A 16,728-nucleotide genomic window follows, 5' to 3' on the forward strand; every position below is an offset into this window, starting at 1 on the left:
CACCAAATGAGCACGGTACTGGTGTCACTGACACACCCACACTGTCCCTCAGAGCTTTCTCTGACCTAATTGCTGCTCCCCAAGAGAGAGCTCCACCAAACTGCTTCATAGTAGAGTTAGGGGAGCAGTCCGGGAAAGGGTGGGGACTCTTTAGGCTGCTCCTTTCGGAGTGGATACTGGTGTGCTCTCGCTCTCGCTCTCTCTCTCTCTCTCTCTGTCTGTCTGTCTCTGTCTCTCTCTCTCTCTCTCTGTCTGTCTGTCTGTCTGTCTGTCTGTCTGTCTGGTATTAACATGCATCCTGGGTGATGCAAACTCAAGTGGACAGCGCTAAATACATCCGTTCACACCTGGTATTAACATGTGTCTCGACTGACTGCTTGTAATCTGATCTCCCTTTCGAGCAACTTATTTAAATAAGCATGGAAATCACCTCCATATGCAGAATCTGCCAAACAATAAAAGAAGGAAAATAAGAAATCAAAAGCTATTGGTGCATTCCAGGGTAAACAAACCGCCTAAGATCTTTGTAATGAATGCCATATTACTCAAAAGGAAATTAATAAATATATTTATTAATGAATGAATGAATACGTATTTTAATATAATGTCATTTCGTAATTTGTAATTCAAACCATATTTCAAAATAAAGTTCAACTTTTCACATGTAGGCATGTAGTTTTGTACTGTGTCGACACAGTAAAAATATATTTGTTACAATGCTCTTTTAGTACTTTGGTTAATATTTATCTATTCAACAGCAAAGCTTTGACAGGAAGCTTCGTAAAAGTGCACATTAAATTATAATTAAATGATCTGTGCAAATTTCAAAACATCTTTAATAAATAATTTTATACAATTTATTTTTCCCAAATTTGCGCAGAACATGATGCACACTGTGACTATGTTTCCATGCAGTCCTATGTGGCAGGCCATATGCGTTCCAGACCACCTCTGAATGTGGTTTGAACGATTTTTCAATGTGTTTTGGGTGTGTTCACATCTGTAATTTGTACTGTCCACTTGCAATTGGATCACCCAGGATACATGTTAATACCAGGTGTGAACAGTGTGTCTCTGTCCAACTCTGTTTAGGGGTAGGGTGCATAGGGTTCGGATGCGTGTTTCGGGGTAGGGTATATAAAGTTCGGATGTGTTTTTAGTGGTAGGGTATATAAAGTTCGGATGCGTGTTTCTGGGTAGGGTATATAGGGTTCGGATGTGTGTTTAGGGCTAGGGTTGACGCTTTTTTATTTCTCTCCTCTTCCTTAACACGTGCAGCATCAGCTGGAGGAGGATGCGGCCAAACCACAGGAGCCGGAGCCACCCATGTCGCCCCCGCCCAGCGAGGCCAAGCACCGGAGCCTAGTCCAGATCATCTATGATGAGAACAGGGTGAGCAAATAATCCGAAATAATCTCCTGGTGCTGTTTGGTAGATGAACCACGGCTTTTAGCTTTGGAGAGCAAAGAAACCTCACTTCATCGCCTGTCAACGCTGTCCCCACTCTGCCACGTCCATTTCAGCACCATGCCCAGTTCATTTGGAATTCAGGGTCCCCGCTCTGCCACGTCCATTTCAGCATCATGCCCGGTTCATTTGGAATTCAGGGTCCCTGCTCTGCCACGTCCATTTCAGCATCATGCCCGGTTCATTTGGAATTCAGGGTCCCTGCTCTGCCACGTCCATTTCAGCATCATGCCCGGTTCATTTGGAATTCGGGGTCCCCGCTCTGCCACGTCCACTTCAGCACCATGCCCGGTTCATTTGGAATTCGGGGTCCCCGCTCTGCCACGTCCATTTCAGCACCATGCCCGGTTCATTTGGAATTCGGGGTCCCCGCTCTGCCACGTCCATTTCAGCACCATGCCCAGTTCATTTGGAATTCAGGGTCCCCGCTCTGCCACGTCCATTTCAGCATCATGCCCGGTTCATTTGGAATTCGGGGTCCCTGCTCTGCCACGTCCATTTCAGCACCATGCCCAGTTCATTTGGAATTCGGGGTCCCTGCTCTGCCACGTCCATTTCAGCATCATGCCCAGTTCATTTGGAATTCGGGGTCCCCGCTCTGCCACGTCCACTTCAGCATCATGCCCGGTTCATTTGGAATTCGGGGTCCCCGCTCTGCCACGTCCATTTCAGCATCATGCCCGGTTCATTTGGAATTCGGGGTCCCCGCTCTGCCACGTCCACTTCAGCATCATGCCCGGTTCATTTGGAATTCGGGGTCCCCGCTCTGCCACGTCCATTTCAGCATCATGCCCGGTTCATTTGGAATTCGGGGTCCCCGCTCTACCACGTCCATTTCAGCATCATGCCCGGTTCATTTGGAATTCGGGGTCCCCGCTCTGCCAAGTCCATTTCAGCACCATGCCCGGTTCATTTGGAATTCGGGGTCCCCGCTCTGCCACGTCCATTTCAGCACCATGCCCGGTTCATTTGGAATTCGGGGTCCCCGCTCTGCCACGTCCATTTCAGCATCATGCCCGGTTCATTTGGAATTCGGGGTCCCCGCTCTGCCACGTCCATTTCAGCACCATGCCCGGTTCATTTGGAATTCGGGGTCCCCGCTCTGCCACGTCCATTTCAGCACCATGCCCGGTTCATTTGGAATTCGGGGTCCCCGCTCTGCCACGTCCATTTCAGCACCATGCCCGGTTCATTTGGAATTCAGGGTCCCCGCTCTGCCACGTCCATTTCAGCATCATGCCCGGTTCATTTGGAATTCGGGGTCCCCGCTCTGCCACGTCCACTTCAGCATCATGCCCGGTTCATTTGGAATTCGGGGTCCCCGCTCTGCCACGTCCATTTCAGCATCATGCCCGGTTCATTTGGAATTCGGGGTCCCCGCTCTACCACGTCCATTTCAGCATCATGCCCGGTTCATTTGGAATTCGGGGTCCCCGCTCTGCCAAGTCCATTTCAGCACCATGCCCGGTTCATTTGGAATTCGGGGTCCCCGCTCTGCCACGTCCATTTCAGCACCATGCCCGGTTCATTTGGAATTCGGGGTCCCCGCTCTGCCACGTCCATTTCAGCATCATGCCCGGTTCATTTGGAATTCGGGGTCCCCGCTCTGCCACGTCCATTTCAGCACCATGCCCGGTTCATTTGGAATTCGGGGTCCCCGCTCTGCCACGTCCATTTCAGCACCATGCCCGGTTCATTTGGAATTCGGGGTCCCCGCTCTGCCACGTCCATTTCAGCACCATGCCCGGTTCATTTGGAATTCAGGGTCCCCGCTCTGCCACGTCCATTTCAGCACCATGCCCGGTTCATTTGGAATTCAGGGTCCCTGCTCTGCCACGTCCATTTCAGCACCATGCCCGGTTCATTTGGAATTCGGGGTCCCCGCTCTACCACGTCCATTTCAGCATCATGCCCGGTTCATTTGGAATTCGGGGTCCCCGCTCTGCCAAGTCCATTTCAGCACCATGCCCGGTTCATTTGGAATTCGGGGTCCCCGCTCTGCCACGTCCATTTCAGCACCATGCCCGGTTCATTTGGAATTCGGGGTCCCCGCTCTGCCACGTCCATTTCAGCATCATGCCCGGTTCATTTGGAATTCGGGGTCCCCGCTCTGCCACGTCCATTTCAGCACCATGCCCGGTTCATTTGGAATTCGGGGTCCCCGCTCTGCCACGTCCATTTCAGCACCATGCCCGGTTCATTTGGAATTCAGGGTCCCTGCTCTGCCACGTCCATTTCAGCACCATGCCCGGTTCATTTGGAATTCAGGGTCCCTGCTCTGCCACGTCCATTTTAGCACCATGCCCGGTTCATTTGGAATTCAGGGTCCCTGCTCTGCCACGTCCATTTCAGCACCATGCCCGGTTCATTTGGAATTTGGGGTCCCAACTCTGCCACTTTTGCAACCATGGGTTAGCGCGTGGGGGTTCCCGGGAAACCAAAGAGGTGGTTTAGGGTCAGTACGCGGGGGTTCACAGGAGACCGAGGAGGTGGGTTAGGGTCAGCGCGTGGGGGTTCACGGGAGACCGAGGAGGTGGGTTAGGGTCAGCGCGTGGGGGTTCACGGGAGACCGAGGAGGTGGGTTAGGGTCAGCGCGTGGGGGTTCACGGGAGACCAAAGAGGTGGGTTAGGGTCAGTGCGTGGGAGTTCATGGGAGACCGAGGAGGTGGGTTAGGGTCAGCGTGTGGGGGTTCACGGGAGACCAAAGAGGTGGGTTAGGGTCAGTGCGTGGGAGTTCATGGGAGACCGAGGAGGTGGGTTAGGGTCAGCGCGTGGGGGTTCACGGGAGACCAAGGAGGTGGGTTAGGGTTTGCGCGTGGGGGTTCACGGGAGACCAATATGGTGGGTTAGGGTTAGCGCGTGGGGTTCACGGGAGACCGAGGAGGTGGGTTAGCGTCAGCGCGTGGGGGTTCACGGGAGACCAAAGGGGTGGGTTAGGGTCAGTGCGTGGGAGTTCATGGGAGACCGAGGAGGTGGGTTAGGGTCAGCGTGTGGGGGTTCACGGGAGACCAAAGAGGTGGGTTAGGGTCAGTGCGTGGGAGTTCATGGGAGACCGAGGAGGTGGGTTAGGGTTTGCGCGTGGGGGTTCACGGGAGACCAATATGGTGGGTTAGGGTTAGCGCGTGGGGTTCACGGGAGACCGAGGAGGTGGGTTAGCGTCAGCGCGTGGGGGTTCACAGGAGACAGTGGGGGTGGGTTATAGTGGGTGGGTGTGACCTGGGTTCCTGACACTCTCGTGCTGTCTGTCTTACACAGAAAGTTGTTTTTTCCTGTCCTTTCTGTGTAACCTCAGAAGTGCACATCACTTTTAGGTAGTGCTCTCTTTCTCACTCACTTTAGGGGCTCTCCACAGGATTAGTGTCCATTCTCCCTCCCTTTCTGTGCAAGCTGAGGAAGGCAGAACAGATGTGAACATGCTAGTTGTGTTTCTGCTGCACTAAACGGGTGACACTCTTGCCCCCCCCCCCCCCCCCCCCCCCCCCGCCCCCACCTGTGGCGAAGAATGTGCAAACCAAAGAAACATGCAGCACTGTGGGACCGGACCACTAATAACCCCTGTTTTTCTTGTGTCTCTGCAGAAGAAGGCAGAGGAAGCGCACCGGATCCTGGAGGGGCTGGGGCCCCGAGTTGAGCTGGTAAGTCACCTCGCTTAACCTCGCATGCTAACTCTTAACTTTTAAATTTTTTTTTCTTCATCGTCTTTTCCATTCAATCTTTAATGGCTGCCAGCTACTCTCCTGTTTTTCTTCTTTTTCAGCTGCTCACATGATTAACATTAGCCACTTATTAATATTAGTTGTTAACATTAACTCTCTGTAGGTGGGGCTTGTTGTGGGGCTGGACTATTTCTTAGGACTCTTGGGGTAGGATTCATGAGCCTAGTCTCCGGGTCACTGTGAGCGTTCTCTGCATCATCTGCTGGCTTATTGCTCTGCTCATGGGAGCCTTTAGGGAGGCTGCATGCCCCTTAGACATGCACACAAATCTCTGTCATCCCCATGTCGCTAGTTTAACATGTTTTGGGGGAACGCAAACCTGCCGACTCCTGTTCCCTTGAGACCTGTATGTTCTGCAGCATCAGGACCCTCCCCATGGCATTTACAGTCGCAGCATCCCATAGGCTGTAGGGGCAGCTGGCCAGTGGGAACTGCAGCTCCCGCAAACGCTCTTCATTCCTCATACTGCTGGGTGCCCATCGGAATTTTTCTTCCCCAATTTTCTTTGAATTTTATGTAAAATTTGCAGAAGTGTCTAGTGACTGTCCTTTTGTAATGATTTTTTGAAATCAGTAATTCTGTGCATATGTGGGCTTTACCTGGAAAAGTCTGGCTTTGTGGGGTTTCTTTTGCACACGTGCATTACAGGGTTATTGGAATGGAAATAAAAAGCATTGATTTAGACTTTATAAACATGCTGAATTCCGCTTTCCTGCTTACGCATGTGCGGCAGCTTCTTGCTTCTTGCATCCACCCGCTGGCTCCATGTCCCCAGCTACTCCCACACTTTCCCTTATCTTCTGTCTATCAAATGCCAGAAGATTAAAACAGGTGTGTTGCCTCACACCTCTGGGACTCTGCCTGGGTCACATGTGTGTGGAGTTTGCATGTTCTCCCCATGTCGTCGTGGGGTTTCCTCCGTGTATTCCGGTTTCCCCACAGTCCAAAGACATGCTGAGGCTAATTGGAGTTCCTAAATTGGGTTGTTCCTTGCCTCGTGCCCTTAGCTTCTGGGATAGGCTCCAGACCCCCCATGACCTAGAATGATAAGCGGCTTGGAAAATGGATGGGTGGATGTTTATATGCTGCCCTCAGTTACTCATGTTGTTTTATTGTTTATATATATATATATATATATATATATATATATATATATATATATTTATTTTTTTATTTTTTTTACCTGTCGTCTGATTATGCTGTGGCTGGCCCTTGCCTGATATGATCACGTGCTGATCAAAACAATTCCTGACATGTCTCTAGAAATCCATTTTCATTTTTAAGGATTCTAGATGACTGACTTTCTGCCAAAAATGTGGGCACCTTCCAGAAACTTAAGTGTTTCATGTCAGGAATAAAAGAATAACTAATAATTAACTGTAACTGCTTTTAGATATTCTTTATGTATATTTTTCCTTGTCGTTTGGCTACATGCTAATGCTGCGCAGCCTTCTGCGTAATCTGTAAAATTGTATTGCCGATAAATTGGTCTTGAACGCAAAATGCGTTTAAGGAATCAATCAGACAAATTGTAACCGACTAGAATTTCTTTTTGCACATCGTCACTCCTGAAACTTCTCTGCCCAGCTAATAGTTTCCACTGTTTGTTCCAGCCCCTCTACAACCAGCCATCAGACACCAAGCAGTACCATGAGAACATCAAAATGTGAGTAGAGTATCCCAGATATGTCTCTCCCCCTGCCGTGTCTGTGTGTGTGGCTCGCCTCCCCTTCTGTGCTCAGGAGGTGCTGCTCTGCTGACTGTGACGGCCTCATGTGGAGCCACCAGCTCATTGCTCCTGCCAGGGAAAACCTTGCTGATATTACTGTACCACCTCACCGGACCACGGCAACTGTCTTCCTCTTTTCCACGCTTTATTTTAAAAATGGGTAATTTTGCTGGAGGAATTCAGGTACAAAACCTGAGCCCCTCCAGTTGGTTAAACCCGCAATTTTTAGGTTGCATGTCTGTTATCCCCTGACATCTGCAGTGCATGGCTCTCTTCCTTTATGTATACATCTGCAGTGCATGGCTCTCTTCCTTCATGTATATGTCTGCAGTGCATGGCTCTCTTCCTTTATGTAAACGTCTGCGCCGCGTCTCTCTCGCTTCCTTTATGTATGTGTCTGCGCCGCGTCTCTCTCGCTTCCTTTATGTATATGTCTGTGCTCCGTCTCTCTCTCTCCCTTTATGCATATGTCTGCACGTGTCTCTCTTCCTTTATGCATATGTGTGCGCCTCATCTCTCTCTCTTCCTTTATGCATATGTCTGCACGTGTCTCTCTTCCTTTATGCATATGTGTGCGCCTCGTCTCTCGCTTCCTTTATGTATACGTCTGTGCTATGTCTCTCTCGCTTCCTTTATGTATATGTCTGTGCTCCGTCTCTCTCCCTTTATGCATATGTCTGCACGTGTCTCTCTTCCTTTATGCATATGTGTGCGCCTCATCTCTCTCGCTTCCTTTATGTATACGTCTGTGCTATGTCTCTCTCGCTTCCTTTATGTATATGTCTGTGCTCCGTCTCTCTCCCTTTATGCATATGTCTGCACGTGTCTCTCTTCCTTTATGCATATGTGTGCGCCTCATCTCTCTCGCTTCCTTTATGTATACGTCTGTGCTATGTCTCTCGCTTCCTTTATGTATATGTCTGTGCTCCATCTCTCTCTCTTCCTTTATGCATATGTCTGCACGTGTCTCTTCCTTTATGCATATGTGTGCGCCTCGTCTCTCTCGCTTCCTTTATGTATACGTCTGCGCTGCGTCTCTCTCGCTTCCTTTATGTATGCGTCTGCGCCGCGTCTCTCTCGCTTCCTTTATGTATATGTCTGTGCTCCATCTCTCTCTCTCCCTTTATGCATATGTCTGTGCTATGTCTATCACTCTTATTGTATATGTCTGCATTGCGTCTCTCTCTCCTGTAGCTGATCAGTCCTGTGGGACTGGTCCTGCAGATGAGCCGTAGGATCAAAGTGAGGAAGCGTGACATTATGTCCAGTAGGCAGGTTAAACACCAGGAGAGAGAGAAAGAGGGAAACGTACGGTCGCCAGCACGGAAGGAAGTGGCTCAGTGTCACAGCAGCTGGGCTTCCGCTTCGAACTTTACACAGGCTACTCTTTGCATCTGGATGATGTGAGACTCAACCCTTCAGAGCTCACATTTCTGCGGAGTTGATCTGGGGAATTTGGAGGGGGGGGACTTTATGCATGACTGTGTGTGCGTGTATGTGTGTCTTTAATAGTGCTTTAGAATAGACAGGCAGCAGCTGCTGCTCAGCACTCAGCCTTTTCCCCGGATGGTAGCCGCTTTGTACATAGGTTGTCTGTCCTATCTGCCTTCAGGCTGCCTCTCACTCTCTACTCACTCTGGTGTAATGTCTCTGTGGTCATCCTCAGCACTCTGTGTTGTGCACCAAGAACCATGTAGGTCAAATAAGCCTCTTTGTGAAAGTCAGGCTTTCTTTTGCCCATTTGTCCTGAGCTGAATATGAGAAGCTCCACGATTGCTGAGGATTGCAACCATTAAAGTAACAGTGAGTGTGACGATGGAAGTAATGACGTCCTGTGAAGCGGAACATGCCAGTGCTGAAAGGACCCCTGAGTGCTGCCCTCCATCCCCAGTCACGCTCTGGCTCACTGCTCCTTCTCTCTCTCTCACTCGCTCTCTCTCTCGGTCATACTCACAGAAACCAGGCAATGAGGAAGAAGCTCATCCTATACTTCAAGAGAAGAAACCATGCCCGTAAACAGTGGGTGAGTAGACCCTTTCAGGATGGGGAGTGGTGCTGTTCTGTGATCATAAGGACCCGGAAGGGGTGGTGGGTGGGGCGGATGAGGGGTGTTGCGCATATGCATGTGGTCGAGCTGGTGTACATTTCAGTCCTGCTCATGGGGGGCTTCAGTTCTGGTGGGGTGCGAGCCTTCAGCCGGATGTTTATCGAGCACTGAGCACACAGCCAGATTTTCTGAGGAGCGGGATTCAAGGCAAGAGGAGGAGGAGGAAGAAATAAGCCTGGAGAGAACGAGTTGAAGGAGATAGGAGAGGGAGGAGAATGTTGGAGGTGTGAGGGAGATGAAGGAAGGGGGAGAGGGAGCAAAATGTGAAGAAGGAGCAGGTTGGAAGTGTGAGGGAGGTGAGAGGGAGAGAGGGTTGTCCTTTTTTGTTGACGTGTTCCAGTGAAATAAATAGATGTGAGAGATTTTCATTTCCAGCCTCTCATTGTAGAACTTGTCCTTCTACTAGATATTTGAATTTTACTTGTGTGAGTGAGTGAGTGTGTGTGTGTGTGTGTGTGAATGCGTTAGTGTTAGTGTTTGTATACCTGTTCTGCTTACCTCAGAAATTCTGTTGCTGCTAGAGAAGAAAATAACAGTTGGTCTTGCATCATTCGCCTCACTTAGCATGAACGTGTTACACGAGCCTGCGGGTGAAACAGGAAATCCACACCTCCCTGCCCTGTGTTTGGTCTGGCTCGACCCATCGTGCTGCTCAGGAAGGAAGTCCCATGACGGCCCACACCGCCATGGGTCCTGTGTCTCAGGGCAGCGGAAGCAGATAGTTTCACTTCAGTTTTTTTTTCATGTGGTGTCCTTAACGACGGTGCTGGTCCCATTCACTCCTGCATTGGTGGCCCCTTCACGCTCCTGCACTGCCAGCCCCGCCTGTCGCTCCTGCATTGGTGGCCCCCTCCCACTCCTGCACTGCCAGCCCCGCCTGTCACTCCTGGATTGGTGGCCCCCTCCCACTCCTGCACTGCCAGCCCCGCCAGTCACTCCTGGATTGGTGGCCCCCTCCCACTCCTGCACTGCCAGCCCCGCCAGTCACTCCTGCATTGGTGGCCCCCTTCCGCTCCTGTATTGTCAGCCCCACCAGTCACTCTTGCATTGGTGGCCCCCTCCCGCTCCTGCACTGCCAGCCCCGCCAGTCACTCCTGCATTGGTGGCCCCCTTCCGCTCCTGTATTGCCAGCCCCGCCAGTCACTTCTGCATTGGTGGCCCCCTTCCACTCCTGCACTGCCAGCCCCGCCAGTCGCTCCTGGATTGCTGGTCCCACTCACTCCTGCATTGGTGGCCCCCTCCCGCTCCTGCACTGCCAACCCCGCCTGTCACTCCTGCACTGGTGCCCCCTTCCGCTCCTGTACTGCCAGCCCCACCAGTCACTCCTGGATTGGTGGCCCGCTCCCGCTCCTGCACTGCCAGCCCTGCCACTCCTGCATTGGTGGCCCCCTCCCGCTCCTGCACTGCCAGCTACGCCAGTCACTCCTGGATTGCTGGTGATCTCCACAAAAAATCCACCTCGAATTAAAGTCAGAAAATTGTTCTGCTTTTACTATTTTAGAAAATAGTGAAAAATGTGAAAATAGTGAGTGTAATGAAGGGATGTAGGGGAAACAGCGAAAGATGTAGGTAGAACCTTGTATCATCTCCATTAAGAAACTCTTGTCTAGTTACTTTAATAAGAAACAAATATTTTTTTTAAACGGGCCTGTGAATAAAAATTATTAGTCCCAATATTTTTGGTGCTTCTGAATTGTAGCTGTGAAGTATCCTGGGATCAGTGGCACATGTAATTTAAAATGCTTCAGCCACTTTGGACGGAGAGCGGTCAGTTCTGTGGTAGTGTCAGGGGGTTGTCAGCTTTCGCGTGTGCCGTGCCAGCGTTTCGTTCAAACCGCTTTGCTGCTATCTCTTACGAACCACCAGACTCTGTGTGCTGCTCCAGCACTTCCATGTAGAATCTAACACCGTCTGGCTGTATCCTCATCACAGAAAAGCAGCTGGGCCTTTCAGTGTGCGTGAGATCCTGACAACTCTAGGCAGTCAGCATGCATGCCTTACTGAACTGCAGCCATGGTCTTAGTTAAGAAGAGAAGCCTTTTTTTTTTTTTTTTTTTGGATTTTCCTCGCATATAACTTTTGCCCGAATGCAGCACAGCAACCGTTATTCGCTGTTTTTGTTTGCTGCAGTCCTGGCGTCATGCCCGGCTCGTCCGCTCCTCGTGTGTGCCATCATCCCTGATTACCCACGTGTGCTTCCCTGATCGTCTCCAGCTTTGTCCGCTTCCTTTGATTAGTCTTTGTGTATTTAAGTCCTGGTCTGACCTGTTCCCCCTGTCCGTCATTGTGAATCTTGTGTGGTTTGACGTTTGTAGATGTCCCCTGCTCCCCGGTCTCATATTAAAACCTTAGTTTGCCCTGATTCCTGCCTGTTTGCCAAGTCCTTGCACACCTACCCGCACGATCGCCGCTTACCTCCGCCGTGATCGTGACACCTGGTCTCAGGGTTCATTCCTTTCTTTGGGAAAATCATTGCATTTGTTAGAAAGTCTAGAAGGTGTCAACCTCTTACTCTACCTGACAGCAGGTCAACAGTCAAGGCAGGGCAAGTTTATTTATAGAGCACAATTCAGATACAATGCAGTTCAATGTGATTGACAGAGGCACAGGGATACATTCAAATAGAGGACATTAAAATCACTTTTAAAAGATGATAAAAAACTTAATCCTAAAACCCAAAACAAGTAAACTAAGAAGTATTTACATTGTAGTGGCAGTAGCGGTGTATGAATAAACTCCTGGTTATTTAATTTATTAAAAAGTTGTAGCAGTCAGTAACATTTTAAGAGCTGACAGTTGTAGCAGACCTCCGGTCTTCAGCAGGCTTCTACCCTAGCCGGCAGCACAGAGACTGAACGCTGCAGAGTAAACCTCTCCCAGATGACTTTAGGGGTCTGGATGCTTTATAATGCAAGTAAATCAGTCATTCTGGTTCTGAGTATCTGGTACCGGGAAGATAAGTGTAAATATGTACATTAAGACTGGTCCTAGCGACTTTGGTACTTAATAGTAATGCTTGCCTGTTTAGGTGGCACTGTGACCTCACCACCCCTGCTCGAGAAGGGAATCCCCCCTCCACACACTGCACGGATTTTGCATGTTCTCCCCATCCTGTAAGGGCTTCCTCTGTGTACCGCTGTGTCATCCTGCACTCTAGTGAGGCTTTTTGGTGTGTCTGTGGGTGTGCCATGGGCTGGCCTGTCTGGACTGAACCCCAGCATTGCACCCAGTGCTGTCCGCTGTAGCCCCAGGGCCCCACTGCCCAAGGCACCCCAACTAGGGTAGAATACAGACACATGGGTGGCTGACTGGTCAACCTGATGCCAACTTGTAGGGCTGTTACTGAAATAAATAGTTTATTTTACTCTTTGTACCAGGTAATCTTTATTTCTTTAAAATAATGGATAGTTTGTTATGCCTCTAATATTTCTCAGTCCACCTATAGGCAGATATCTGTAAATGCAGCCATGGTGCGTTGTGACGCTCTCAATCCATCACTCCATAATTAAAGCCAAAATCTGAGGCATCCCTGTTTTTCTGTGAACAATGAAAGGCAGAGCATGAGTGCAGGGAATGTGGTGTGGTACATTTAGACTGCATTCCCTGATCATTTAGCACCTTGCTCATGTAGCTTCTCTTAACTGCCGGCCTTTTAGGCACCATGCTGGAATGATATTGATCTCAGGGGCAAAGTGAATGTAGAAGGCTCCCAGTGGTGACCTGCCTGCTTGTCCAGGAAGCTGGTGACAGTTGCATAGGCTCTGTAAAAAAACACATTCATATTTTGTGGGTTAACCAAAAGCAGTTTATCAGCAATGATACGGTACATATGTCACTGTGGTTCATCGGGTGTGTCGAACAGCAGCCTGATCCCTTAAATATAGTTTGGTGCCCAAGTCATCTGGGGGTGGAAGCAGCATCTGTGGAGTCCTTCACTGAGTAACAGAGAACAGCATTCAGGCTGGGAGATGAGCTCAGCCTCAGAGGTACTCTGCCTCTACTGAACTGCACATTAGCAGTGCCGGCCGACTCATGCTAACTCAAACGCTGCCATCACACTTGCTTTTGTCGGCCTCCTATTGCCATGTCTCTCACACATACCGAGGGCCATACCAGCGCAGTGGCTGAGAACGGGCTGGCTTTAGTCCGGAGCCGGTAAGGTGGCTTGTCAGGGCAAGCTGAGCTGATGGCTGTGCTCCTGCTCCTCCTTCCCCTTCAGGAGCAAAAGTTCTGCCAGCGCTATGACCAGCTGATGGAAGCCTGGGAGAAGAAGGTGGAGCGCATTGAGAACAACCCACGACGCCGGGCCAAGGAGACGAAGGTGCGGGAGTACTACGAGAAGCAGTTCCCTGAGATCCGCAAGCAGCGTGAGCTGCAGGAACGCATGCAGAGGTGAGGGGCAGCCCGCTTACGCATGCGACCTTTTGCAGAGTGTGTGCTGGCGCAGCGCTGACCGTGGAGGGCCTCCTCTCTCCAGCAGGGTGGGGCAACGTGGGGGGGGGCTGTCATCTTCAGCTGCCCGCAGTGAACATGAGGTCTCTGAGATCATTGACGGCATCTCCGAGCAGGAGGTAAGCATCCAGGTCTTACGCCAGAGCTGTAACCAGTGCAGTTATCGGCTTTACCGCCAGCCCCTTTCCCATTCACTTCCTCATTTCCCCATGAACTTTCACATACTGTACTAGAAACACTCATGCCCGGCCGCATCTTGTATCCTGGCACATGATGAAATCCTGCAATGTTATTATTATTATTGCTGCTAGGGTGTCATTTTTACACCATCTTTGCCAATACGTGGTGTGTTTTCCCTGGGCGGTTTCCTCCCTGCTCGCCTGGCTCACACCCCCAGAACTCAGAGAAGCAGATGCGCCAGCTGGCGGTAATCCCTCCCATGCTTTTCGACGCCGAACAGCAGCGCATCAAGTTCATCAACATGAACGGCCTAATGGGTGACCCCATGAAGGTGTACAAGGACCGGCAGGTGATGAACATGTGGAGCGAGCAGGAGAAGGACACCTTTCGAGAGAAGTGAGTGACCTAGTGTTCAGTGTACAGCTTTGCGTGTGAAAGGTTACAGCCTGTCGCTGAAATATGTGTATATGGATGGGCTACGGCCTGTCGCTGAAACATGTGTATATGGTTGGACTACAGCCTGTCGCTGGAACATGTATATATGGATGGGCTACGGCCTGTCACTGAAATATGTGTATATGGATGGGCTACAGCCTGTCGCTGGAACATGTGTATATGGATGGGCTATGGCCTGTCACTGAAATATGTGTATATGGATGGGCTACGGCCTGTCGCTGAAATATGTATATATGGATGGGCTACGGCCTGTCACTGAAATATGTGTATATGGATGGGCTACGGCCTGTCGCTGAAATATGTATATATGGATGGGCTACGGCCTGTCACTGAAATCTGAGTATGCAGATGGGCTATGGTCTGTCGCTGAAATATGTGTATGCAGGTTTAAAAAAGCAGTATGAGGGTTGGTCATAGAGCTGAGCAATTAATCGAATTTGAATCACGATTACAAATATGGCTTCGCACGATTATGAAAAAATGATAATCAAGAGAAACGATATTTGTTTTTATCTCGTATTGAAATGATGCCCTACTTTACCTTCGCAATAAATCCAGATCGGCACACTAATTTTTCAGCGGTGCGTTTTACCCCTCCCTAAACGCTGTTAGCGAATTCCTACAGCTGGGGATAGAATCATGTGTTTTTGAACCTGAGAGAACAATTTATCTCAGTGTAGTTTATTTATTCATTTAATAAATATATTTGCACAATGTGTTTTCTTACTAAATTATATTTTTGTTTCAATTTAATTTCAATGTAAGTGTATAAATTACTTTATTAAGATTAAGTTAATTCAATGTTTCTGCAGTCAAGAGTAAACCTAGGAAATAATAGTGATGTTCATATTAGTCAAAATAATCGTAATTACGATTTTTGCCACAATAAAGCAGCTCTAGTTGGTCAAGTCATGCTTGGATAGTCGACTATCCACTTGGATACTAACCCTAACCCTAACCCATATTTCTGATGTGCATATACAGTATATGGACATAAGTATTGGAACACACCTCTTAATCACTGAATGTAAATGTTTCATTCAGACCCTTTGCCACAGGTGTATGAAATCAAGCACACAGCCATGCAGTGAGGTTTACAAACATTTGTGAAAGAATGGGTCGTTCAGAAGAGCTTAGTGAATTCAAGTATGGCATTGTCATTGGATGCCCTTTTGCACTAAATCAGTTCATGAAATTTCTTCCCTGCTAGATATTCCACAGTAAGTGGTGTTATTGCATAGTGGAGGGTTTAGGAACAATAGAAACTCAGCCATGAAGTAGCGGGCCCCGTAAAGTAACACAGCGGAGTTGCTGAGTGCTGAAGTGCATATGTGTAAAAGTCACCAACACTCTGTTGACTGATGGATGAGTTTGGATTTGGCGAATACCAGGATACCAAACATGTTAATTGGCTGACAGTAAAGTGAGTCTTTAAAAATCCCTGTTTGAGGCCTGCAATGAATCCCAAAAGCTCACTACTGAGTTCCAGCTGACCTGATGAAATGGAGCTGATCGGATTAGTCTTTTATGGAGCTAGTCGGATTAGTGAAAATATGGCAGTGTAAAAAGGACAGACTGACCTGTGTGAGCCTTCAGCAAGGGTCTGTAAAGGCGCGTGTACACAGCAATGACATCCCCATGCCCAGCTTTGGGGGCATGTAACTGATGATAGCTATTGCCAGGTGAGATCCTCTGAACATTGTGTGGTTTAAGGTGGATTCTTCTCTGGCTTAACAGAATTAGTGAAATGCTTCTCTGATGGTAAATGTACAGGTGTAGCTTTAATCACAGATCTGTACTCAGAGCAAGCATCCAGATGTAAGAAGTTTACAGGGCAGGGAGATGAATTCTAGTATAACTCAAATATCAGTCTTGCCGTTAAAGTACAGGAGGTCTTACAGTTTGTCTTACACCATCCCTTCTCTCTCTTTTATGTATTAAAATGCCATGCAGTTACCTGCACGGCCCTTTAGAGGACATAATGTCTGCTTGTGGGAAGCACCTGAGGAACAATACTTTGTACTGCCTTTGAAAGCCAGCATAGCAAAAGGCCCTTTTCTTCTTCTCACTGCTCTTCTCCAAAATCTCCTCCTTGTTTCTGCCAAAATGCAGGTTTATTCAGCACCCGAAGAACTTTGCTCTCATCGCCTCCTTCCTCGAGAGAAAGGTACCTGCTCTCCATGTGGTGTGTAGGTCTGTGGCAGCTGAAGCTGCTCAGCATCCAGGCCTTCAGCTGATGGATGGGTGGATGCTTTGGATGGTTTGGATGTTTGTTTTATTGATCCATGGGATAATAATTTTAGGCTATAGCAAATAAATATTACTGGGTTATATAGAGCAGTTGTAACATTAACTAGCGATGGCACATGAGGTGCAGTGCTGCTTCTGTCGCCAGAGCACCAGATAGTAAATATTTCAGTCAACAGCTCTGGTATTTAAGTGGTACCAAAATGAGGCACCGGAATCTTTATTGCAGTATGGTCTGGTACACAACGATATTAATGCCTGCTCCATCAGTCCCATGACAAAATCGGGCTGGTGCAACAGTAACAAATGTGGCAGCTTCATTACAGTAACCTAATACCTAAAACAGTAACTTTTTAACTCTAATGGTGAAATAA

At 49.0% G+C, this 16,728-nt stretch overlaps 1 protein-coding gene across 8 annotated transcripts in view; it reads left to right on the forward strand.

Moving 5' to 3' along the window:
* The window catches only part of ncor2 (nuclear receptor corepressor 2), a 165,141-nt gene that overhangs the window by 94,767 nt on the left and 53,646 nt on the right, over window positions 1-16,728 (forward strand). For 7 of the 8 annotated variants that reach the window (XM_049003271.1, XM_049003228.1, XM_049003218.1 and 4 more), the window contains exons 6-13: window positions 1,279-1,392; window positions 5,046-5,102; window positions 6,797-6,849; window positions 8,869-8,935; window positions 13,239-13,411; window positions 13,497-13,590; window positions 13,869-14,047; window positions 16,220-16,274. In XM_049003271.1, the coding sequence (XP_048859228.1) occupies window positions 1,279-1,392; window positions 5,046-5,102; window positions 6,797-6,849; window positions 8,869-8,935; window positions 13,239-13,411; window positions 13,497-13,590; window positions 13,869-14,047; window positions 16,220-16,274 (792 nt within the window). The remainder of the gene's footprint in view (window positions 1-1,278; window positions 1,393-5,045; window positions 5,103-6,796; window positions 6,850-8,868; window positions 8,936-13,238; window positions 13,412-13,496; window positions 13,591-13,868; window positions 14,048-16,219; window positions 16,275-16,728) is intronic. The other variant, XM_049003233.1, reaches the window with a different exon arrangement.

The sequence above is a fragment of the Brienomyrus brachyistius genome, chromosome 2, assembly GCF_023856365.1.
Source record: "Brienomyrus brachyistius isolate T26 chromosome 2, BBRACH_0.4, whole genome shotgun sequence".
NCBI lineage: Eukaryota > Metazoa > Chordata > Actinopteri > Osteoglossiformes > Mormyridae > Brienomyrus > Brienomyrus brachyistius.